At 39.9% G+C, this 26,557-nt stretch overlaps 2 protein-coding genes across 2 annotated transcripts in view; both read right to left on the bottom strand.

Moving 5' to 3' along the window:
• LOC132142393 (glypican-5-like) overlaps nucleotides 1-26,557 on the bottom strand; it is a 278,158-nt gene that overhangs the window by 28,710 nt on the left and 222,891 nt on the right. The gene's annotated exons all lie outside the window — the stretch shown is intronic.
• LOC132141878 (uncharacterized) lies at nucleotides 16,743-17,918 on the bottom strand (the record flags this gene model as incomplete). The annotated part of the gene is made up of 1 exon (XM_059551533.1): nucleotides 16,743-17,918. A coding segment is annotated over exon 1 (1,095 nt), but the record flags the coding sequence as incomplete, so codon positions are not given.

Raw genomic sequence — 26,557 nt, 5'->3', positions numbered from 1 at the left:
TTGTATCATCGTTCAGATGATGTGTAATAGCGCCCCCGAGTGTATAACAGTGAAAACATGAAAAGCCATAAAAACTTGTCAATGGCGGGGAAAGATTTAAATGGATCATAATTGGTCATGAGACATGCGGAAACCAATGTTTGCTGCCTTGTATTGGTGCCATTTTTAAATGACATGCATGAATGACATTTAATGTGGGATTATTTTCATTTAATATTTTCTTCAAACATACAATCATTTTTTTGTTTGACTCTGTAAAGGTTCATTTTTGTGGTTATTTCCTTGCTGATTTTTTTAATGACCTCTATCTGTGTTATTGGGTTTCTCAAACACATTTCCTTTTCGCATTCTACTATTTTGGCTTTTTGCAACTCACATCATGATGCTTGGAAAACTATAATTGTCAGCTGAAACATACTGCTAATTGAAAGCTATTCAAACGTGACTTATTACAGTGTTTAGTAACTAAGGTAAAAGTATTTCTTCTAGTGGCATGTCTGTAAGTTCCAGTTTCATCAAGCATGAAATTTAAACAGTGCTCCAATCAGAGTCATGTGGGAAAAACGAGTTTTCTGTCTCAAACAGAGGTATGCGAGACACCGGGGCAGATGGCAGCGGGTTGACGAGACCACTTAGGTTCGAAGCTGTGCAGGAAAGTTAGACCACTAAACCTTCGCTTACAAACTCAGCACAAGCGAAAAGGTGCCATGAAATATGCTGTGATGTTTAATTAATGCAGTGCTGTCAAGCTTGTTTCGCTGCTCGTCTCATTTAGTATGGACGAACACAGGATGCTTTTGCTGTTTCAATGCACACATATGCATACAGTTAAAAAGATCAAATGCATTTTAAAAAGTAAACATACTTCAAAATATTACTTTTTAGAGCTGAAACCTTACTGAGGGGCTCTAATCTTTATATATTTCGAACTTCTTGCCGTATAGAAAAACAAACAATGCCCTTGATTATTTTTGTGATTTATCAAGACCAAACAGTACTGTAAATATGCGGGGTCTAACTATTTAAAATATTTATACATGGGAATGTTTCACAAGATAAACACTTCTGATTAAAAATGTTTGTGTGTGCGTGTGTGTTGGTTAGGGACTGGATGTCAAAAGTCGCTGTCAAAGACCAGCAGAGGATAAAATCAAATATGTTCACTCTTTGCAGATTCATTCCTTCACCTAAAAGTAAATACCTGTTTCAAATCTCACTCAAAAATATTCTTAAGGCATTTTGAAATTTATTGAAAATATAAATACAGTGGGGGAAATATTCATTTGATCCCCTGCTGACTTGATAAGTTTGCCCACTTACAAAGAAATGAAGGGTCTTATTTTAATGGATAGAGACGGAATATCAACCAAAAAAATCCAGAAAAAAAACACATTATATAAAGGTTAGAAATTGATTTGCATTTCAGTTAGTGAATTAAGTATTTGATCCCCAAGCAAAAAAAAACCTTAGTACTTGGTACAGAAATCCTTGTTGGCAAGCACAGAGGTGAGACGTTTTTTTTTTATTTTTTTGTAGTTGGTCACCAGGTTTGCACACATCTCAGAAGGCATTTTGATCCACTCCTCTTCACAAATCCTCTATGAATCCTTAAGCTTTCTTGGCTATTGTTTGGCCACTCAAAGTTATAGGGTTGAGGTCTGGAGACTGGCTAGACCCCTCCATGACCTTAATGTTCTTCTTCTTGAGCCACTTCTTTGTTGCTTTGGCGGTATGTTTCGAGTCATTGTTATACTGGAAGACACATCCATGAACCATCTTCAGTGTTCTGGCTGAGGGAAGGAGGTTCACATCCAAGATTTTACAGTGCATGGCCCCATCCATTTGCCCTTGTGTTTAAGTCATCCTATAACACAGTGTAACAATATTTCCACCTCTGTGCTTGACTGTAGGGATGGCGATTGGAATGAAAGATAAAGGTGTGGACAGGTGTCTTATTCACCAAACGAGCTGATATTAGTTACATGTCATGAATAATAAACTTTTTAAAATGACAGGACTAATCTGTGTTCCACATGAGCACATAACCAATCTGTGGGAGCCAGAAATCTTGCTGGTTGGTAGGGGAGCAAATAATTATTTCTCTCATTGAAATGCAAATAAATTTCTAACCTTTTTATAAGTTTTTTTTTTTTTTTTTGGTTGATATTCTTTCTTTATCTGTTAAAATAAACCTACCTTAAAATTACAGACCATTCATTTCTTTGTAAGTGGGCAAACTTACAAAATCAGCAGGAAATCAAACAAACATTTTCCCTACTGTTCATAGCTATACTGTGTGAAACACAAACAAATGGACTCCATTATCTTAGCTCACAGTATCATAATTTCACACAGTGCAGCTAAATGTGTTTTTATATCCTGAGTATATTTCCAAAATAATACAAAAATAAGAACCTTTGTTTAATTTAATGTTAAATGTTTAATTGTTTTATATAGTAATTTTTCCAGTTAGTTTATTATATATATATTATGGTAAGATAAAGGAGTCCATGTATATACTATAACACGTCTGTAAATTGATTGATAAAATGCCAACAAAGTGATGTGACATACAGCCAAGTATGTTGACCCATACTCAGAGTTTGTGCATCTTAGTCCAAAATATTTTAATAGCATTTTGAAAATATATTCAGTATATAAACATTTGTTTAGCTGCACTACATTAAATGAGATGAGCTAAACGTAGATGTTGGAGTTTGGATTTAATTTTTAAATATTATTTTATTTATTTATTTATTACTTTTTGAAGAGCCAATCTTTACAAAAAAAAAACTTTTTCAACACTGTTTTACCAAGACGAGAATAAGACTGCATGAAGACTTAACACAAAAAAGTTGAAAAACCCCAAATAAATGACTGAATAAATTAATCCAAACTCTAAACTCAGATCAGTAGGCATTACCAATGAACCCAGTTATCGTTAAGTTTCTCTTACAATTGTGTGGGTCACTAGTGATGAATCACAATTACATCTTAAAGGGCTGGCATGTATATTCCTGCAGACAATCGATGGCAGAGCATCAGTGAATGGCACCTTTAATCTTGAGCTCAGTGAAGTCAATAGGATTGGGTGAAGCTGCAGAGATTAAGTGATCATCTGGCCACTGATGCAGCCTCCTCTAAAAAGATCCAGAGTAGTGGAAGTGCCTGTTTCCTTCAGTGCGTAAATTTGGTTTCCTTCAGTGGGTTACACTTCAAACAGTACCAGTATTAAGGTCAGGTGATGAGTTCATACTGTACTGTATAAACTTTATATAATATCATAGTAAGGTATATTTTAAAATGTTTCATATATATATATATATAATATAATATATTAATGCATTCATTGATTAATACATTAGAAGTAATAAAATACTGTATACTATTACATTAAAAGCAATTCAATTACAGTTAAAATGATACACAGTTTAGTGCTATTCTTCACCGTATATATATATATATATATATATATATATATATATATATATATATATATATATATTCACCACTGTACAGATGGACCGAGCAAGTGTGATTACCTGCCTCTGATGAATCAATCTAGTCTGCAATCATATTCATCATCATTCATCATATCATATTCAGAATGGAACATTGTTTGAATGTCCATTGAAGAATGCAATGAAAGTAAAATAATTTCCTTATTTACAATAGCGATGTTGAACCGGTTCACCAAATTGACTGAAGTGTTCAAAACAGTTCGCATCTCGAGTCAGCACTGATCGACAGTTTCCTAAAGTTTCTCCCTTTCAGACATTCCTTACAGTCCGTACAACTCAAAATAAACCAATATCCCAGAGTATATGTTACTCCTGTAACTTCAACAGCACTGAAAGATTCTGTGCAGACTGAGAGAATCGATGAGTACGAGCAACTGATATACTGATCATGTATGTTCTACCGAACGAACAGTACTACTAAAGCGGTTCTCGAGTCAACAGTTCTCGAATCACCAGTACCCTGAACAGAGAACATAAACCATAAAACCATAGACCATAAAAGTTTTTGTTTTGACTGTAAAATTATTGATGTGTCTTTCCTGTTTTGTTTATTTGAACTGATATTGATTTGTTGAATTAAAGACAATAAAAATGTTGATCACACACACACACACACACACATACAGACACACACACACACGTTTGTTTTTGTGAAAAGTGGGGACATCCCATAGGCATAATGGTTTTTATACTGTACAAACTGTATATTCTATGGCCCTACACCAACCCTACACCTAACCCTAACCCTCATAGGAAACTTTGTGCATTTTTACTTTCTCAAAAAAAAACTCATTCTGTATGATTTATAAGTGTTTTGAAAAATGGGGACATGGGTTATGTCCTCATAAGTCACCCTCTCCTTGTAATACTTGTGTCATACCCATGTCATTATACAGAGTTGTGTCCGGATATGTCACAAAAACAAGAGCACACACACACACACACAAAACCTTACTGGAAAGTGCAAATCCAACTAGTTATATTAACCTGTTAACCAGCACCCCCATTATGGGACTCACAGCTGAAAATGACCTACCTGTCTTTGGAAAGAAGACCCTTTGGGGTCATCCAGAGTTGATAATGCTCAAAAGGATAAAAAGTTAAAGACAGTGAGGTGCCTTTTTACCACACTGATTATATATATATATATATATATATATATATATATATATATATATATATATATATATATATATATATATATATATATATATAATATTCTTGCATTTTTTTCTAAAGCAAACAGGGAATAATATTTGCACTGCATGAAAATCATCCACGGCACACTGATCTAGTATTGTTCTTTCTTTTCCATGCCTAGTTTGCTCTAATGACAGCGTCTGATGACTGTTAGATTAAATAAATGGCTCAGTGTTCTCAGCAAGCCAACAGCAGCATTATTAAGCTGCCTACCTGTGTTAAGATGATGGATCTCAGCTCGGTGTCGGTGCACCTGCCATGCCATGCACGCATGCAGAATATTCTAGAGACTATTTGTGAAGGCCATTAACATGGAGAAATGGAAAAGTCTCTCTGAGTGTAAAAAACAATGGGGAAGGAGAGAAGGTAACAGTGAATTAAGTCTTAAGGTGCTACTACACTGAAACAGTCATATTCTGAAATGTAAATATCTTATGGTTTTATTTTACAAGCAACCAATAAGTTTCAGGCCTAAAAATGTAAATAGCTGTATGCTCCTGTATAGTCTTTAGAATCATTGATTTATTATTCTTTTTTACAATTTTATTTATTATTATTATCATTATTATTGTAGTGATACTGATTTCATGCAACTGTTCCACATGACGCATGCGTATGGTGCTGCTGACGCAGGAGCCGGCGTTCTGACATAGAACATGCATGCACTGCGCCTTGTTTACAAGTAGAAGAATGCACACACATGCACCATGGTACTTATTAATTATGGTGGCGACTGACTGGAAGAGCATAAATTGCTGAATGAAATGTTTGTTTTCTTTGAGCACAAAAGTTATTTTGGGTGAACTGTCCCTTTAAGGGTGATTTCCAATGATAAATCTGTTCAGTGCATTTGTTGGTTGCCTCTTACAAGGTTGTTGTTAAAAGTAAAAATAACGTTCTTGTTTACAACCCTGTTTCAGTCTCTTTCAATATAAAAATCTGTACTGCTGACTCACTGATAAAAGCAGCCTCTTGTTGCCATCTGAAGGCATAACAATGTAACTAAACACAGACTGCTTCTCAATACCAAATACTATTATTAAACACTACCATTATTTACTAAATAAATATTATTTAATAATATTTAATAAAAAACAACAGCCATCATGAAGGTTGCTAAGCAAGTCAGTCAAAAATACAAAGGCAGCACTCTGATACAGCATTAAATTTTATAAATATAAAGTTATGAGACTTTGCCATCTGCCAAACTATTTGCTCTGGAACAAATCATAGAATAATGAGACCAAATACTGCCCAATGGATTTACCTACAATGAATTAGAGGATAATATGCAGTTGCTGGTCATATGATTAGAATATCATCAAAAAGTTGATTTATTTCTCTAATTCCATTCAAAAAGTGAAACTTGTATATTATATTCATTCATTACACACAGACTGATATATTTCAAATGTTTATTTCTTTTAATTTTGATGATTATAACTGACAACTAAGGAAAATCCCAAATTCAGTATCTCAGAAAATTAGAATATTACTTAAGACTAATAAAAATAAAGGATTTTTTGAAATCTTGGCCAACTGAAAAGTATGAACATGAAAAGTTTGAGCATGTACAGCACTCAATACTTATTTGGGGCTCTTTTACCTGAATTACTGCAGCAATGTGGCGTGGCATGGAGACGATCAGTCTCTGGCACTGCTCAGGTGTTATGAGAGCCCAGGTTGCTCTGATAGTGGCCTTCAGCTCTTCTGCATTCTTGGGTCTGGCATATCGCATCTTCCTCTTCACAATACCCCATAGATTTTCTATGGGGTTAAGATCAGGCGAGTTTGCTGGCCAATTAAGAACAGGGATATCATGGTCCTTAAACCAGGTACTGGTAGCTTTGCCACTGTGTGCAGGTGCCAAGTCCAGTTGGAAAATGAAATCTGCATCTCTATAAAGTTGATCAGCAGCAGGAAACATGAAGTGCTCTAAAACTTCCTGATATACCGCTATGTTGACCTTGGACCTCAGAAAACACAGTGGACCAACACCAGCAGATGACATGGCACCGAGTGCCAACCTCCCGCTCTCTCTCTTGAGGCCAATAAGGAAGTGACTAAAACTGCAATTCATCGACTGGCCGCTTGAGGCTGGCTGCAAAAGGGAATCAGTCCCATAGACTCCCCATGTTAAAATGCCCAAATTTCCAGCAGAAAAAAACATGTTTACAGCCTGGTGCAAAAAATTATTTTGGTCTAAATAGCTAATTTCACCCTTCGTGACAACTGTGAGGGGGTGAATTTTTTCATAACTAATCCGTTTAAATTATATTAAGACTTAAAGTTCTGCATAAATAAGGGCGTGGCCACTTGAGTGACAGGTGAATTGCCCCTGCTGACACTGCTTCAGCAACTAGCTCCCGCCTTTTTGCCCAGTTTTGATTGCCCGGGAGAGTCGCGCGGTGACGCACTGCCAAGATAGCGACAGCATGTTCTGCACACTTTAGGCTACAAAAACACACTTCAGGAGTCTATGGGTGACGTCACGCACACTACGTCCATGTTTTTATACAGTCTATGCATGGCACCCAAAACCATCACTGACTGTGGAAACTTTATACTGGACCTCAAGCAACGTGGATTGTGGGCCTCTCCTCTCTTCCTCCAGACTCTGGGACCCTGATTTCCAAAGGAAATGCAAAATTTACTTCCATCAGATAACATAACTTTGGACCAGTCAGCAGCATTCCAGTCCTTTTTGTCTTGAGACACTTCTGACGCTCTCTGTTGTTCAAAAGTGGCTTGACACAGGAATGCGACAGCTGAAACCCATGTCTTGCATACATCTGTGTGTAGTGGTTCTTGAAGCACTGACTCCAGCTGCAGTCCACTCTTTGTGAATCTCCCTCACATTTTTGAATGGGTTTTGTTTCACAATTCTCTCCAGGGTGCGGTTATTCCTATTGCTTGTACACTTTTTTCTACCACATCTTTTTCCGTCCCTTTGCCTCTCTATTAGGGTGCTTTCACACCTGCCTGAAAGCAATCGCACTCGGGGTGCGCACTAAAGACGGACCAAACAAGCTTTCAAACTAACTCTGGAGCGGTCCGTTTGTGGTGAGAACATGATCCGACCTCGAACAGACCCAACTGCAAAAAGTACTGATTATTTTTGGACTAAAGCAGCTGCCGTAGTCAGCTGCGCTGTGCATTATGGGATGAGGAAGTGTTTGTTGACAGTTTGCACTTTAGCATGGCAGCTCATGGACAAACTTGGAGTAGTGCGGAGGTGCGGAGCCTCATAGAAATTTGGTCTGATGACCATGAGCATGTCAGAGTTAAGAAGAATTAATGCACGCCTCCGCTTGAAGTTACGAGCAGGCCGTTTGCATTAGAACGTTGTTTTCAAGCCGCATCCGCGCTTCATTAAAGAAATGTATTGTTTGCATATTGTGGTGTATACAAACAATGTAATAGATTATGGCCAGGGACTAAACCAGCCCGTGCAGTCATCTCTCCATAGTTGTGTTGTCTCCGTGTTGTTTGCTGGCTTTTCCTCTTATGTTGGAATTTTCCAGCACGTAAATTCTGACCAATCGAAAAGCAGTTTAGGAAATACGTCATGGCCAATGAGTAATGTGCATGTTGTCATGTGACTGCATTTTGGTTCGTTTCAACTGGTTCGGACCAAAGCAATCAGTGCGGTGTGAAAAGGAACCAAAAAAGCTGAAAAATGCTACAATGTATAATTGTTTGCCCTTGTTTCAGACCAAATGAACCGAACTACAGATGTGAAAGCACCCTTAATATGATTAGACAAAGAGCTCTGTGAACAGCCATCCTCTTTTGCAATGACCTTTTGTGTCTTGCCCTACTTGTGCAAGGTGTCAATGGTCATCTTTTGGACAACTGTTAAGTCAGCAGTCTTCCCCATGATTGTGTAACCTACAGAACTATACTGAGAGACCATTTAAAGTCCTTTGCAGATGTATTGAGTTAATTAGCTGATTTTAGTGTGGCACCAGTTGTCTTCAATATTGAACCTTTTCACAATATTCTAATTTTCTGAGATACTGAATTTGGGATTTTCCTTAGTTGTCAGTTATAATAATCATTGTTAAAAGAAATAAACATCTGAAATATATCAGTCTGTGTGTAATGAATTAATAAACTTTTTGATGGTATTCAAATTATATGATCAGCACCTGTATATTTATCCACAACAAATTATATATACCCATAACAAATTCCAGAAGATGTGGCCGAGGTGAGGTATACAGTATAAACAAAAAAGTTAAACTTGTGTACTTGTGTACAAGAAACGTGAGTACTTTGATACCTGATGCAACTACTTCTTATGAGATGTCAGCAGCACACACATCAGAAAACGTCAGAAAACGACAACAGTGTCAAGTGCAGTGTGACATTTGACAAGACAAATCATAGGTGAACATGAAGCTCAATTGAATGTGTCAAATGTTCATAAAAGCACTAAGAAGTTAATGCATCTACTTATAGAGCACCGGGTAAGAAACAAAACAAAAAAAAAAAAAAATTCTAATAGTTAATTATGTTTAGAAACATCATAATTATGATTTTATTTTTGTAAGAGCTTAACTCTTTTGCTCAAAGCAAAATAATTTTCATACCATCAGCCATTGGGCGTTCATCTTCAACTTTCTAACAGAAAGTTGCATTAGTTGGGAATTTAGTCATATGTAAATGTGTCCAACCGAGATATGTTTCAAACATCCTTATTATACAAAGGGTGTCAGTAAAAAAAAAGAGATGCAAAACAGTCAAAGGCAAAAGCTCAACATTAGTAATGAAGAAAAAATGGGGGCCGTAGAGCAGAACAATGGGTGATGTAATTAATGTGGGATGCATACAGAGGAAGAATATGATAGTGAGAGCTGTGGGTGAAAAAAAAAAAAAAAGAATAGATGAATGTGATTCGTGGGGAGGAGAGAGATCTTACTGTAATTCTGGATCATAATTATCTGTACATTTGTGTACAAGGTGCCTACATGTGTATTCTTTCGTACATGAGTTTAAAATATTTTAGCTGCAGCATGATTTTTATAAGCATTATTTTAGAATGTATCACTTTCCTGTTTCCATGGAGAAGCGTCATGTTTGTCACATTGCACACTACAGCCACAATAGCACTGTATGACATGCATCGCTTTTATTTATTTATTTATATTTTTAAATCTGTTGACCCTTGTACAATTTATTTCTTCTGTTTGTAATTATTATTATTACTATTTCTAAGAACTGGGGTTAATGATTTAAACAAATCAAAGGTCGGGAAACACATAGCAACCACCTAGAAATACCCCAGAAACCACCCAGAACACCCTAGAAACCACACAACTGCATAGCAACCCTTTGAAGATTTTTGTAACCGCATGTCATAGCAATCACTGAATACCCAAAACAAATCAACCAAATAGCAATGCACTATATATGAACACCACAACAACACCCTGACAGCCTCTCATCCCAGTACCCTAGCAACAACCCAGAGCATCGAAGCAATCGCATAGCAACACCCTGTGAACCACTACCAACATTGTGAAATTAGATTTTACATGGGAAAATGCAAAATATTACACACACACACACACACACACACACACACATATATATATATATATATATATATATATATATATATATAAAATAATAATAATATAACATCGAAAAACCCTAGAGACTTTGCTCAGTTAAATGTGTTGAAGGACCTTTGCAAAAGATCCAATCTAATCTTTCTCACATCACTATTGGAAATGTCAAGCTGGCACTAGTGTGGAGGTATCCTGCCAAAATTGCCATGCTCTTTGAGTTTTCTTATCCGCAAATCAAAGCCGCGGTGAATAGTTGAGTTAAATCCATTGGCCTTGCCATAGTCAGTCTTCATGCGAACAATGAACTGAGTTTGCAGCTGATAGGAGCAATTAATCAAAAACCCTCCAGAGCCCAGGCAATGTGGGTAAAGTAATAAAACAGTCAATGCACAGACATCAAAAGTTTGTAATGAGTTTGTTTTAAGTGCATTCCTGACTGTTTTAGGATCTGATCTACCGGCCAGTGCTCGCTCTCTGTCTAGGCTTCATTTATTCCCTTAAAAACCAAAGTAAGTTCTTCATTTACTATTGGCAATCACACTAAACAAATTGCATTAACTTCATATCTTATTTTGCACTTCAGAATCTGGCTGTTGCCAGTATAATTATGCTTAAACCAATGTGGAATTAGCTTGTTGGGTCAGACAGTCATGGTCAGAAAATATTTAGGTGCTTTCAGTCTGTCAATCATTTTGCGAGTTCACATGCAACACATAGAAACCCAGATTAGAATGTTGCACTTCAGCTCTTAAACGTCATGTTCGGCTACATTAATTCACTGCTTTTATACGTTGGTCTGCCTGAATACTTGATTCTGATTGGCTGGAAGGTATGTATTAAGTAAGGGATAATGCACATCTAGCTGTGCATTAAACACATTTGTACAGTGATTAACTTAGGCCCATTAATGCTAATTGCTGTGTCTGTTTTTGATTCATCATAGAAAATATTTCCAAAACGGAACTGTTCCTGAATCATATTTTTTTAATGAAATAGTTAAACAAATGATTCAATAACTCACTTATTAAGATTGATATTTGTTTAGTTCCTGAATTACGGAGCCCGCACATGACAACCAAAAAAAAAAAATAGTAGGCTAAATCGTGTACAAGATTTACTAATTCGTTCTCTCAATGTACTAAAACTTGCACACGATTACTATTGCGTTCCCTCGATTTACAATTTCGTTCACTCGATTTATAAAATGTGCGCACAATTTATTAATTTTTTCCCTCGATTTGTTAAATCATGTGCATGATTTAGCAAATCGAGGGAACGCAATAGTAATCTTGTGCACATCTTAGTACATTGAGGGAACAAATTAGTAAATCGTGTGCACAATTTCGTCGTTTGCATGGCTCTGTACTGAATTAATTAGCACGTTGAAATAAATCTGTTGAGTGAATTATTAAATTACCTATTTAGACTAGATAAGTTCCTAAAGAGAGTAGCAGTTTCAAATGAATCAGTGATACAATGACTTAAATTGCAGAAAGTGCCAGTAAATGAGGACTTTTTAAAAGTCATTTTGAGATTGTAAAAAATAATATATATATATATATATATATATATATATATATAGCTCTAAAAATATGCATAAAAATATCCACAAATATTTTAGAAAAAATTATAACTAGGAAAAAAATATCCTGATAAAAAATTAATCCTATAACTTTTTAACTTCCTATTTCCTCTCATCCTGTGCGAGACTGGATTGCACCATCTTCTGGTCGACCAACTGTTTCCTTAACCCTTTCATGCATGAATTATGATAACCTCAGTCAGGATTTTTTTCCTATGTGTTTTTATTGCTCTTAGGGCATGAAAAACAAGAATCTATTTTTATTTTATTTTTTTACTAATTTTTCAAAGAGATCTTCAGATGTCCACTTGAGTGGACAGCATGGGGTTGGTTTAAACTGAAGATATACTGTATTAATTATAAGACAATAATCAAACAGATAAAGCATGTGAATTTAACAAACTAATCAATGCAATTATATCAAATAATGTGAAAACTATAAAATATATGCAAAAAATATAAATGCAAAATATTGCAATGGCTTCATACAACTTTATACAAGTTGCACTTCGTGTATCTATGATATCAGAACATGAGGACGTGATTCCATCAGAATTTTCTACAGCCTGTCAAGGTACAACTGTGGAAACCACTCAGATGCTCCCTCCAGTGCACCAGAGTATGGAGATTTACCCTTATTAGCTGATAATTATGATTATGTTCAAGATGGACATGCACATTTCTATCATAGCCCTCCTCTGAGAAAACCTAGCGATATGTTTTTCAATCTCATCTGAAATGATCAGTGTTGGGGGTAACGCATTACAAGTAACATGCATAACCCATTCAGATTACTTTTTTGATGTTACAAGTAAAGTAATGTGTTACAAGTAACATGCATTACCTAATCAGATTACTTGTTGATCTAACAAGTAATTAACTACCTAATCAGATTACTTTTTTAATCTAACAAGTAATTAACTACAAGTAATGTGCATTACCTAATCAGATTACTTTTTGATGTAACGAGTAAAGAAACGCATTACAAGTAACATGCATTACGTAATCAGATTACTTTTTGATGTTATGAGTAAAAAAACGCATTACAATAACGCACATTACATAATCAGATTACTTTTTGATGTTATGAGAAAGGAAACACATTACAAGTAACATGCATTATGTAATCAGATTACTTTTTGATGTCATGAGTAAAGAAACGCATTAAAAGTAACATGCATTACGTAATCAGATTACTTTTTGATGTTATTAGTAAAAAACGCATTACAATAACATGCATTATAAAATCAAATTACTTTTTGATCTAACAAGTAAAGTAATGCATTACAAGTGTCATACATTATGTAATCACATGACTTTTTTCGATGTCAATGAAAATTGCATTCTAATAATACAAATACATTTATTCACAATAGAAAAAGTCAATGCATATTAAGTTTTTAAGTTTTAAATTTCAAAAACAATATTCACATTATAATTATGAATTGTAGCTGAAATATAGCCATTGCATGCATGATGTCCACTACAGTGGATATGTGATTAATCAGAGTTTTCTCTCAATCTAAAATCAAAACTTGGAAAATTTTACTGTGATATGACTCATTAGATATTGCTTTATGCTGCAATATTTTTTTTACATACAAGAGTCTCCTAGGATAGAAGGAATGGGTGGATATTCTGGAGCAACTTGGCATGTCTGACTGACCCTTGGCCATCTTGGTTTGGAGGGGGAAAAAATCGAAACACAAAGGCTTGCCACTTGCTTGCAATTTATAGGATGATGCACCAGGGTCCAATGAAGAGATTGATGTGCAACTTTGCCATAAAAACCCGAAAAAGCTTTTTTAATAGCTGTCCACTGTAGTGACCACTATGCGTGAAAGGGTTAATATATAGTACAATTATTGATCACATTACAAAACCTCTTTCTATCAAATCTGTTTGGAATCGGGAACTATCTGACCTTAATTTATCTGTCGACTGGCAGTGGGTGTGATCTAACCTCAGTTTAACCTCTAAAAACTTGGCTCATTGTCTTATACATTTCAAAGTTATTCATAGAGCATATATAACTCCTTACAAAAGATTCAAAATGAAACTACAAACAGAGTCACGTGACATGCTCATGAAACCTAGTCGCACTTGAATAGAGCTCCGTACATTTGGCCCCTTTTTGCTGATTTTTTTGTTTTATTTTAAGATTGCTTCATTTATTAATACTATTCCTGATGTCTTGCAATCGGAAACAGCAGGAGATGTCTCCGTCAGCTTCTCCAATTAAGAAAAAAATCGAAGCCACCGACCACGGGTGATATGGTGGATAAGATGGCGAACACTGTTGCGCACTTTGAAGACATTCTAAGATCTGAGTTGACGGCAATGTGGAACGAGTTCGCTTCTCACATGTCAGTTGTTCAGTCGCTATGCTCCAAAATGGATCATCTTACAGGGGAGATAAGAGAACAAAAGAAAATTGTCGGAGATCATGATAGGCGAGCAGGCGCTCGAGTAACAAGATTTTTTTTTTAGGTTTACAAGATCGCAGGCACTGCAATCTGCGTTTGGTTGGATTACCTGAAGGGTCAGAGAAGGACGACCCTATGGGCTTTTTTAAAAGATCGCTACCGACGTGGCTCCCATCTCTGGCGGGCAAAGAGATTGAAGTGGAATGAGCGCATCGCGTGTACACCAGGCTCTCCTCAGATCGTGCTAAACCATGGGTTTCATCTTTAAACTGTTGTGGTACACGGACAGGGAGCGCATTTTGCGGCCCGCCACACTTCACGCCCCAGTGAAAACATCCAACGGAGCAATGCTGTCTTTCTTTCCAGATTTTTCTCCGGTCACCGCAAAAAGAAGTGCATTTGCGCCAGTTATGAATGAAATGAGAGAGGCAGGCATCCAGAATTTTCTTCTCTATCCTGCAACGCTGAAGGTCATTCTCAATTAAGGCGAACCCAAATTGTTATACTCCCCAGAAGAAGCAAGAGATTTTCCAGATCCCATTCATCCACCAACTCTCAGTGAACATCAGTTGGTCATTTGCTATCTAATCGGACAAGAGATGCTCTAAATGGTTAGGCGACTGTCTTTCACCGTTCACTTTAACCCTCTGAAGTCGATTAACGCGGATACGCGTTTTGAGTCATTTTCTCCTGATAACCCCGAAAAGAACTTAAATTACACTTTCAGTTTTAATCGTACAGATAAGAGCTATACATCAATTGAATCTGTAAAGGGTCTACTCTTTTTTGGATACAGACATAATAACAACAAAACTTTAATAATAATAATAATGATTATCCACATTATTCTTTTATCATTATTCTTTTGTTTTTATTCCACCTTTATTAGCCTTTGTTGTGGTATTTCAAGCTTTACAATCCACCAAGCTACAATCTCACTTCTGTCTCAGTCTCAGTATGCATTTACCCCTTATTTATCAAAAGTCTTACTATAAAAATACAACAAAACGCCTCAAGGTTACGTATGTAACCCTAGTTCCTTGAAGGAACGAGACGCTGCGTCTAGCGCTTTGGGGAACGTCCCTGACGAGACCGACTCTGAATATCGTGTGCAATCCGTCCATCGGAAAGGCGTGACGTCACGGGCGGGGTGACGTAGCGACCAGGAAGCTATAAAAGCACGTGCCGTGCAGCTGGCCTCAGCTTCGAGTAGGGAAGCAAGCGCCGGCAGGGGTGCCGGGAGTATGGCTTTGCGACGCAGCGTCTCGTTCCTTCAAGGAACTAGGGTTACATACGTAACCTTGAGGCGTTCCTTTTCAGGAACTCGAGCTGCGTCTAGCGCTTTGGGGAACGATGTGCCAACGCTGCCAGACTTCCAAATCCCTGCCTAGTGTGTATCCGAAGAGCACAGCTAAGACGAGAGAACAGAAGAGCCCGGCGTGGCTCGCATGTCAAGATTGTAAAATCGGACAAATGTGGAGGGCGTGGACCACCCCGCAGCGTTGCAGATGTCCAAGAGGGACACACCTGCTGAGAAGGCCTTGGAGGCCGCCATACCCCGAGTAGAGTGAGCCTTGGCCCCCAAAGGAGGGGGAAGACCAGAGGACTCATAGGAGACGTTGATAGCCTCGACTATCCAACGACTAAGGGTCTGCTTGGTGGCAGGAGAACCCTTGTTAGAAGGACCATAGCAAACAAGCAGTTGGTCGGATTTTCTCCACAGGGCAGCTCTGTGGACGTATGCGTCCAGTGCTCGCACTGGACACATACAGTTTAGCTTCTCTTGGTCTGGCTCCCGAAAGGGAGGAGGACAGAAGGCCTGCAGTACGATAGGTTGTGGTGTGACAGAGGGAACCTTCGGAACATAACCCGCTCGATGGTGTAAGAATGCTTTGGCCATACCAGGGGCAAAGTCTAGGTAGGTAGGGGCCACCGAGAGGGCCTGGAGATCTCCAACTCTCTTTAGAGAGGTGATTGCCAATAACAGGGCAGTTTTAATTGTTAGATGTCTGTCTGAGATGTCTTGAATTGGCTCGAATGGAGCTTTACAAAGAGCCTCTAGCACCACAACCAAATCCCAGGGGGGAACACGGGACCGTACTGGAGGTCTCAGCCTCAGTGCACCTCGGAGGAAACGTGTAACTAGGGGGTGTCTACCCACTGACTGATCATTGAAAGGGACATGGAAAGCAGCTATGGCCGCCACGTAAACCTTTAAGGTGGAGTGGGATAACCCCGCAGAGAGCCTGGCTTGTAAAATCTCCAGAACTGTACCAACTGGGCAGTTTGCTGGGTCAAGCTGGCGGTCTCTGCACCATGAAGTGAAGAGTTTCCACTTCAGGGCGTACAGTTTCCTCGTAGCGGGAGCTCTGGATTGGAGTAGGGTCTCAACAACCTCGGTTGAGAGACCAGCTGCTAACAGTTGTTCCCACCTCAGGGGCCACACCCACAGCTTCCACAACTCCGGGCGAGGGTGAATTATCATGCCCTGCGCCTGTGAGAGTAGGTCTGTCCTGATCGGTATCTCCCACGGAGAGCCGTCGAGGAGCGAGACTAGATCTGAGAACCATGGTCGGCCCGGCCAGAACGGGGCTACTAATAACAGACGGACCCCGTCCTGGCGTACTCTCGCCAGAACTCCCGGGAGCAGAGCGATAGGGGGAAAAGCGTACAGACGAAGCCTCGGCCAGGTCTGTACCATAGCGTCCAGTCCCAGAGGAGCTGGATGAACTAGAGAGAACCAGAGGGGACATTGCGATGTCTCCTGAGTCGCAAAGAGGTCCACCTGGGCTGTGCCAAATACTCTCCATATCTGCTTCACCACCTCGGGGTGAAGCATCCATTCCCCGGGCCTCGGCCCCTGCCTCGACAGTATGTCTGCTCCCACATTCAACCTCCCAGGAATATACACTGCTCTGATCGAGAGGAGTTTGCCCTGGGACCACAGAAGGATCTGGTGTGCCAGCTTGTACAAGGGGCGTGAACGCAGACCCCCCTGGTGATTGATATAAGAGACCACTGATGTGTTGTCGGTGCGCACCAACACATGGTGACCTCTCAGGTCTGGGAGGAAATATTTCAATGCTCGATAGACTGCTAGCATCTCTAGGCAATTGATGTGCCATGTCAGATGGCGATCGCTCCACAGACCGCGGGCAGGGTGGCCACTCATGACCGCACCCCAACCGGTGAGGGACGCGTCTGTCGCTAGCGTTACACGGCGACAAGGAGCTCCCAGCACCGTGCCCTGATTCAAGAACCAAGGTTTCTTCCACATGTCTAAGGCACGAAGGCACCGCCGCGTGACCTTGATAACTCGAAGTGGATTTCCCCTCGGGGAAAAGCCCTTGGACTTGAGCCACCACTGTAGGGGTCTCATGTACAGCAGGCCAAAAGGTATCAAGTTGGACGCAGCTGCCATCAGCCCTAACAATCTCTGGAATTGTTTGACAGTGAGTGACTGGCCTTCTTTGAATCTCTCGACTGACGTGAGGATCGACTCGATCCGAGCAGGAGACAAGCGTGCCTGCATCGTGATCGAATTCCAAACTACGCCTAGATAGGTGGTTCTCTGAACTGGAGAAAGTACACTCTTCTTGGCGTTTAGTCTCAAACCCAGCTCCCCCATGTGTGCGAGAACGACATCTCGATGTCGAACCGCCATCTGCTCTGATTGAGCTAGAATCAACCAATCGTCGATATAATTTAGAATGCGGATGCCCTGCATACGGAGGGATACCAGAGCAGCATCTACACATTTCATGAACATGCGGGGTGAGAGTGCGAGGCCAAAGGGAAGTACTCGATATTGATAAGCTTTGCCCCCGAAAGCGAACCTCAGAAACCTCCTGTGTTGTGGAAGGATGGATATGTGGAAGTATGCGTCTTTGAGATCTATTGTGACAAACCAGTCCTCGGATCTGATTTGAGCTACCACCTGATTGACAGTGAGCATTTTGAACTTCAGTGGCATAACTGAGCGGTTCAGGAGACGTAAGTCTAAGATCGGACGCAACCCCCCATCCTTCTTTGGAACTATGAAATACCGGCTGTAGAATCCGGATTCACTGTCTAGAGGAGGGACCACCTCGATGGCCTCCTTCCTTAATAGGGTATTCACTTCTTGTTCCATAACCAGAGCCTGCCGGGGGCCGACCACAGTCGGTGTAACCCCGTTGAACTTCGGTGGTGGATGACCGAACTGAATGCAATAGCCTCTTTCTATTGTACGCAGGACCCACTGAGATACATTTGGCAGTAGCTTCCACGCTGCTAAATAATCTACTAAGGGAATCAGTCTCTCGAGACTGACCTCTGGTGTAAGAGGCCCCCGAAGGGGCGGCGAGCATCCCAGCTCCGCTGCGCTCACGGGCGAAAATAACTGGGAGTAGCGCTCGCTGGAGGCCGCTGCGCCCTGAAACTCTGGCAGGGTTGGCAGGCCGACCTCCTGAGGGCACTGAGGTGAGGCGGGCACCGTATAATGAGGTGGACCGCGCTCTACCCCAGCAGGGGCTGCCCTCTGGATCCTGGCGTCAGGATCCTTTCGTCGAGGACTTCCGGGCTTCAATGACAGATCTTAAATCGGCTTTCGCCCTAGAAGCCCCCGACTCATAGCGTCGCTGGGGCCCTCGGTCCCGACGTGGGGGAGCACGAGCGGCGACACTCTGTTTTTGTACTTCCCGGTATGAGGAGCCGGTATGTGGCGTGGTCATCTCCCGCCCAGATGCACCACGAGAGCGACGAGGGAGGATACTCTGGAACGCCGCCGCCTGTTTGCGTGCCTCCTGGAACCTGTTGACGACAGTGTTGACTGTGTCGCCAAACAGGCCCGAGGCTTGAAGCGGGGCGTCCAGGAGGCAGACCCTGTCTCTTTCTTTTATCTCTGACAGGGTCAGCCACAAATGCCTCTCCGCGGCCACTAAGGCTGCCATAGACCGCCCAATTGCGCGAGCGGTCTCTTTAGTGGCGCGGAGGGAGAGATCAGCGGTCTTTCTGAGTTCTTCTATATCTCCAGACTTAATCCCCTCCCCCTCATCGACATCTCTCAGCAGGTCAGCCTGATAAGCTTGAAGGACTGCCATAGTGTGAAGGCAAGCCCCAGCCTGACCTGCTGCCACATAACCTTTGCCCACTAGCGATGATGTAACTCGAAGAGGCTTAGTGGGCAATGTCGGAGCCTTAAGAGACGATGCCGAACCGGGCGACAGATAGCCCGCGAGCGTCTGTTCGACCCGTGGCATCGCTCTATAACCCCGCTCTCCCAGCCCCATCACGTTGCCATAATATAGTGAATCGGGGCCGAAGAGGCGGGTTGAATAAGGGTGGTTCCACGATCTCGACAACTCATCGTGGAGATCGGGAAAATATGGAAGGCTCCGACGTGGAGGTGGTTGCCTCGGCCGCAGAAAGCGTTCGTCTAGTTTGCTTCTCTGCGGCTCGGTTTGTTTTTCAGCAGGCCATTCGATTTTTAATTTATCTACTGCTCGCGTAACCACCTCCAACAGCTCCTCATACTGGGGCGACAGGGGTGGCGAATCCCCAGCAACCGACTCCACATCGACCTCCTCGGAGGAAGAGAGGTGAAGAGTTGATCCCTCACCCTGGGGGGAAGAAACCGATGAGCGTGCTTCCGAACCCAGGGTTTGGGCGCCGGATCTGGCAGATAAGGAAGGAGATAAGGACTGGCCCGTCTCCATTCCCTCTGACAGATCCACCTGCGATCCCCACGAGTGCAGCAGCCGCTCTGCCTCGGCAGAAGCGGGGCCAGCACCGCGAGGAACGCTGGTAAAGACTCCCTCCTCGAAGAGAGCCCTCCGGGATCGAAGCGTCCGCATTGGCAATCGCTCGCAATGCGGACAGTCGGCCCCCTCGAGAGCCGACTCAGCGTGCTTCGATCCCAGGCAAGCCACGCACAGACTGTGTGTATCCCCGCTCGTAATGTAGCGAGGACAGGGAGGAACACACAATCTATAACGTGGCTTGGAATCGCCCTTCATATGTTTGGTCTTTTGCTTTAGTTTTGGCATATTGAGCTGTTTTAGCGATCTTTTAATGGCTAAGGGACAGACAACAATAAATAGGACCAACGGGACAGACTTTTGACATGCACACACAGAGCGCTTGCTGACAGACGCGAAGCTGAGGCCAGCTGCACGGCACGTGCTTTTATAGCTTCCTGGTCGCTACGTCACCCCGCCCGTGACGTCACGCCTTTCCGATGGACGGATTGCACACGATATTCAGAGTCGGTCTCGTCAGGGACGTTCCCCAAAGCGCTAGACGCAGCTTGAGTTCCTGAAAAGGAACATTTTCTTACGACCTTACGTGAATTATTGTGACAGAAATGCATTATGAAGAAGAAATGCATCTGCTATTAGTAGCATAAGAGCTAACGTTTGCATCAAGCTACATTGGACAATTTATTAAATTACTAGTACACTTTTACTCAAAACTCACTTTAAACCCCGATCGAGTGTTTGTAATAACATCCGTTTGCGATCACGGGTGGAATTTGGTCGTTTACTGTTGTAAAAAATGAGCTATTTATAGCCTTTTACATGCCCCAGATCTCAAGAAAATCTCATACCAAGCTTTACTATCGTAATCGTGGGTTTATTATTCAGAAATTTCGTGTGTACAGAGGTGTATCAGTGTTGTTGTGGACAGATAACAACCAGGAAGTGTACACGAACCATGTGACACGATGTGGCAGTGTCCGGTTATGACACTCTAAAGATTGACAAGGCAAAGGACCAATCAGAGTCTGTCTGAGCCACGAGTACACGGGACAGCACACACACACACACACACACAGATCGCTGGGAGAGGCTATTTATCACTAGATTGTGTAAATCAGTGGAAAATGAATAGAAATTACAATTCTGTCTGAAGAAATATGAAGTAAACATCAGTAAATATATCCATAGATCTCCGCAGATATGCATCTTTGGTTTATAAATCCTTATTGACACTGTTCAGTGAGTCTATGTGAACACAAATAAACCGCTGATGACGTGATGAATATGAATGAGTGGTGAATTTCTATTCAAAATGTGGCATAATACAGATTTATTATTTTGCACTCCTGACATAAATTACTAAATAACTGTCACTGCAACAATGTTTTATTAAAACATTGGTCAAATATTGAAGCTAGAGTCTTTAAATGTTCAATTAATGCACATTTTGTCCAGATCAAGTAAGAGAGTGATGTTTAACGCTGTGAAAGTGAAACAATAATAATCTGGGGCCGTCGCCGATCTCTGCACGCAAAGGATTTATAAGGATTTATAAGGAATAACTAATTTCACATGCCTCTTTCCTTCAGAAAATCAGACATAAAAAGATAGTTGAACTGGAATCACAGCTTCAGAATCTGACTAGAGTCAATCAACGTTGCTTCTCAGACAATACACTCAGCAAAGTTATGACAGTTAGGTCCGAGCTTAATTCATTACTGAGATCCAGGGCAGAATTCCTGATTCAAAGATGCAGGCAGAATTACTATTTTCAAGGAAGTAGACCAAGCCACCTTTTAGCTCTAAGAATACGCAACAGTGAAAAGTTTGCTAATATTTCAGCAGTGAAATCCTAACCTCTATACTTCTTCTGCTGTTGGTGCCCTGACTCTTTTGTATCTTTTCTGTCCAACCTTGATTTACCTAGGCTGTCAGATTCGGATTCGGATTACCTGGCTGAACCGATTACCCTTCAGGAGCTGGAGTCAGCAATCCGATCTATGAACAAGGGGAAAACCCCAGGTAGGAGATGGTATTCCAGTCGATTGTATACTACTTTTTCGCCGGATTTAGGCCCCCTCATGTTAGATATGATAATTTTTTCAGTTACTCAAGGCTCATCTATTAATATAGCTCTTATTTCTCTCTTGTTAAAAAATAAATAAAGATCCGACTGTTCTAGTTACCGGCCACTCTCTTTGATAGGGACTGATGTTAAATTATATGCTAAGGTACTATCTCTTCATCTAGAGAAATTTATGAGCAGGCTATTTCATCATGACCAAACAGGGTTCATTAAATCTCGTTCAGCTTCGGATAACTTACGCAGGTTATATCATATTATTAATTTAACTAATAGATCATCCGCCCCTTGTGCAGTATTATCTCTAAATGCAATGAAAGCTTTCGACCAGCTAGAATGGAACTATTTATGGGTGGTTCTACAGTAGGGCTGTGCGATATGGACAAAAAAAAACCTATCACGATTTTTTGATCAATTTTGTGATTTCGATTTTAATCACAATTTTTACACACACAGACATGCTTTACAGTCATAAATGCATTCAGTATAAATTTGAAACATATTTCCAAATGAAAACCAATGAGAGCTTTATCAAAAAGTTGTAATATGTCTCTAGAACAGACTTAAGTCAAAATAATCACTGAGTAAAGATGTCAAACAAAATCTAGACATATGGCAAAAGATTATAATAAAAAACTAAAATAAAACTCGTGTTCAGGGATTTTTTATTTTTTTTTGCCATGCAATGGTCATAAAGCTCATTGTAGCGGTGCATCAGGTGTTATATGTTTTGCCAAATATATTTATTGCCCAAGGTTCACACGTACTCTGTCTGCAGTGCGTATACAGAAAGTTAATGTGTTTGCGGTTCAGAAGTGGCAACGAGAGCACATTATTGTAACGCGAAAGCACATTAAAATAATGCACAAGTGGATACGCAGACGCACGCAGATTTCCTTTGCTCTGTAAACAAAACCAGATGCGCGTGCTCAGATCATAGACTGTATAAGGCTCAGATACACGCTGCCTAAAAACGTGTCTCCTCTCGCTTAACCTGTGTCCTGTGCACTCACAACTCTGTGCTCATGCGCAAGATATTAAATCTTTTCGCACATTTCTATTTATAACCTTTTCTGTTGGGCTCGAAAAAAAAGGCTACGCATCACAGACAGAGTGTGTGAACCTGGAGTTAGGCATATGCCCAGTCTGCTCTGTTCTCGCGCTCCACTTAGATGCGCTGCAGCCTGATTGGTTCAGATAACATACTGAAGGAGGTCGGGGCTACAGAAAATCATGCTATAAAGTGATTTAGAAAACGCGCACACTCAAATCAGGATTTAATTTCGATTTTGATTAATCGCACAGCCCTATTCTACAGCATCTGGGTCTAGGATCAAGTTTCAAAACGTGATAAAAGTTCTGTATGCCAATCCAGCAGCCTCTGTTCTCACAGGTTCTGTCTGCTCTAACCCATTCTTTATACATTGAGGTACACGTCAGGGTTGCCCGCTTTCTCCTCTGTTATTTGCCTTATCCTTGGAACCCTTAGCTCAAGATGATCTGAAACAATTTCTCCCATAAGTATAAGGAATACTCATCATCATATTTCTTTATTCGCTGATGATATCTTATTGTTTCTGGAGACCCGACACATTCTATTCCCCATGTATTGAATTTATTCGACCATTTTGGAACTCTCTCTGGGTTTAAAATTAATTGGAGTAAGTCATGTCTACTTCCCCTCAATTCTAAATTTGATCCCATTTCCCTTTCTGTACCTATTTCAGTGGTTTAAAACTTTAAGTACTCGGGGATAGATGTTTTTCCTTCCCTGCAAGAAATTCTTAAAAAAAAAAAACTATAATAGTATTCTAGCCAAAATATCCTCAGATTTAGAAAATTGGTCTAGTCTTCATACTTCTCTTCAGGTTCGTATATCGGTGATTAAAATGAATGTTCTCCCATGTATTCATTTCTTTTCTTCTATGATTCCTCTCGCTCCACCAGTTGGCTACTGGAACAAACTTGATGCATGTGTTTCACTATATATATGAAATGGGAAACGTGTTCGTATTAAACTGTCTAATTTACAACGAAGTAGATTACATGGAGGTCTTTCTTTCCCTAATTTTAGACTGTATGCTCAAGTCTTTTCCCTCTGCCCTTAATCAGTTTGGTTTGACCCTGATGCTTCTCTATCTTGGAGAGCAATTGAGGAATCTATTGTTTATCCGTATAAATTGAAACATCTTGTTTTTTCGTGGGTTCCGCTTAGGCTGTGTAAATCTAGGTTTGGTCCAATTGTAACCTATCTCCTCTCCACATGGAGGGATGTTGAAAGACATTTGCAACTAGTTACAATTTGGCATAAGCATTCGCCAATTTTCCACGATAATAATCTTTTGTCAGGCAATACTCCATTCCATTTTCAGCAATGGACTCATCACAAAGTAAAAACTCTGCGAGATATCTATGATGATAGTGGTTTACATTCCTTCCAGAATCTCAAAACTCAATATTATCTGCCAGGCACTTCCTTTTTTTTATGTATTTGCGCATTAGATCGGCCCTACGGGCATATGGGGTGTCCTCGAACTCTCAACTGCCTATTCACCCTTTGCGCAAACTAATCCTTCCCTCTGAGGAATCTCCCTCCTCTGCTTCAGTCATCTATCTCTTTCTTCTTGAGCGTTCATACAAACCTTTATCTATTACAACTGTTTGGGCTAAGGATCTTAATGAGGATGTGCATGTTTTATTTTCTGATCAGGTATGGGGAATGTTTAAACTGTCTTCTAAAAACCCTAACCACCAAATTATTCATTGGAAAATGCTGCATAGGGTTTGCTTGACTCCAATGAAACATTTTCATATGAATATGTCATCTTCTCCTAAGTGCAATCGCTTTTCGCAAGGATCTTTAGGCACATTTTTGCATTTTTTTGGGGAGTGCCCCTCTCTCTCTCCTTTTTGGTCTCAGCTCTCACAGGACCTTTCTTATTTGTTGGGTACTGAGATATGTTTGACTCCATGCCATTTTTTCATGAATGACTTTTGGGACCTCACCTTATCCGTCCAACAAAGATGTTTACTGTTAGCTGCTCTCACTGCAGCAAAAAAGTTGCTAGTCAATCGTTGGAATCCCCCTCTCACAATAGACAGACGAACCTGGGTGGTATATTTGTTAGACATTATCTCGATGGAACTCTCAACTTCTCGTATACATGGATCTAATGTGAAAACTGTAAATTTATGGCATTCATCTTTTAATGTTGTTTCATCTTTTCTAAAATCTTTTTAAATATGAGTTTTCTGTATTTGATGTATTAAGGCGAGACACTGCAGGTGAATAGGGCAAAAAAAATAACTAATAGTTATCACCTTACTTACCCAGTTGATTGGTTACATTGATTATTGCAAACATTTTTTGTATTACAAGTTTTCAAAAATGTTATGTTTAAATATGCAAATGAGGCATTATTTAATGAAATATGTGCTAATTTGCATAAATGTCTAGTACAAAAATCTGAACACTAGATGAAGTCAGTTTCAAAATTGTTGTTTAATTTTTTTTTAGACATATTAGAGTCAAATGTTTTTACAGAGGGAATTCTGGTTATCTTTTTTTGTCACTCCATAATTCAGAAAATACTTATACAATATATAACAATATATAACAATATATATAAACAATATATTTTCACAATTTTGGGGGGAATAAAATGTTGTATATAATCAAGGAAAATATATATGAACAAATCCCTCTGTAAAAACCTTCAGAATATAGACAGGAATAAAAATGTCAAGTTTGGTGTGTGTAAGTGCTACTGAAGTGGAGATTTATGGCTCAGTGTTGAAGAAAAAACTCATTTTGAGAAAACGGCCTTTAAAAATATGTATTGTAAGTGAAATCTATTGACACAAACAGATAAAGTGCTGTAAAAGAAACACTTAACAGTGTCTTTTGGATGCTTTCCTTCCACTAGTTTGAAAAAGCACTTTATAAAAAAACCAAAAAGCCCAAAATCTCAAAATTGACAGGTGCTTGAAAAAACAGTGTTTTTGCCTGCAGTGTCTCACCTTAATATTACTTAATTAGTTTTTATTATTATTATGATGATTATTATTATTATTATTATTATTATTTATTTTACTTATTTTATGCATTTATATGCATTTATTTATTAGTTATCTTCTCTACTCTTTAGTCTAGCAGGGGGTGGGTTCTACATTTGCATAGTTGCATTCTGTTTTATACTATTGTTCATAGAAGAAATTTCAATACACAGTTGTTAACAAAAAATCAAAACAAAATGAAACTACAACCAAATAACAACTGCCATATCTGTAATACTGTGTCATCGGGTACCTTTCTACATATGTTTAGGGAGTGTCTTATTGTCAATAATCTGTGCACAAATGTAAACTTTGTTTTATCTAGGGATATTCATTTTGGTAAATTTTTCCGACCAACATCCACGATTCGTGATC

This window comes from Carassius carassius, chromosome 6, assembly GCF_963082965.1.
Source record: "Carassius carassius chromosome 6, fCarCar2.1, whole genome shotgun sequence".
NCBI lineage: Eukaryota > Metazoa > Chordata > Actinopteri > Cypriniformes > Cyprinidae > Carassius > Carassius carassius.
The sequence above is the reverse complement of the archived record's forward strand: the minus strand, read 5'-3'. Positions and strand labels throughout refer to the sequence as shown.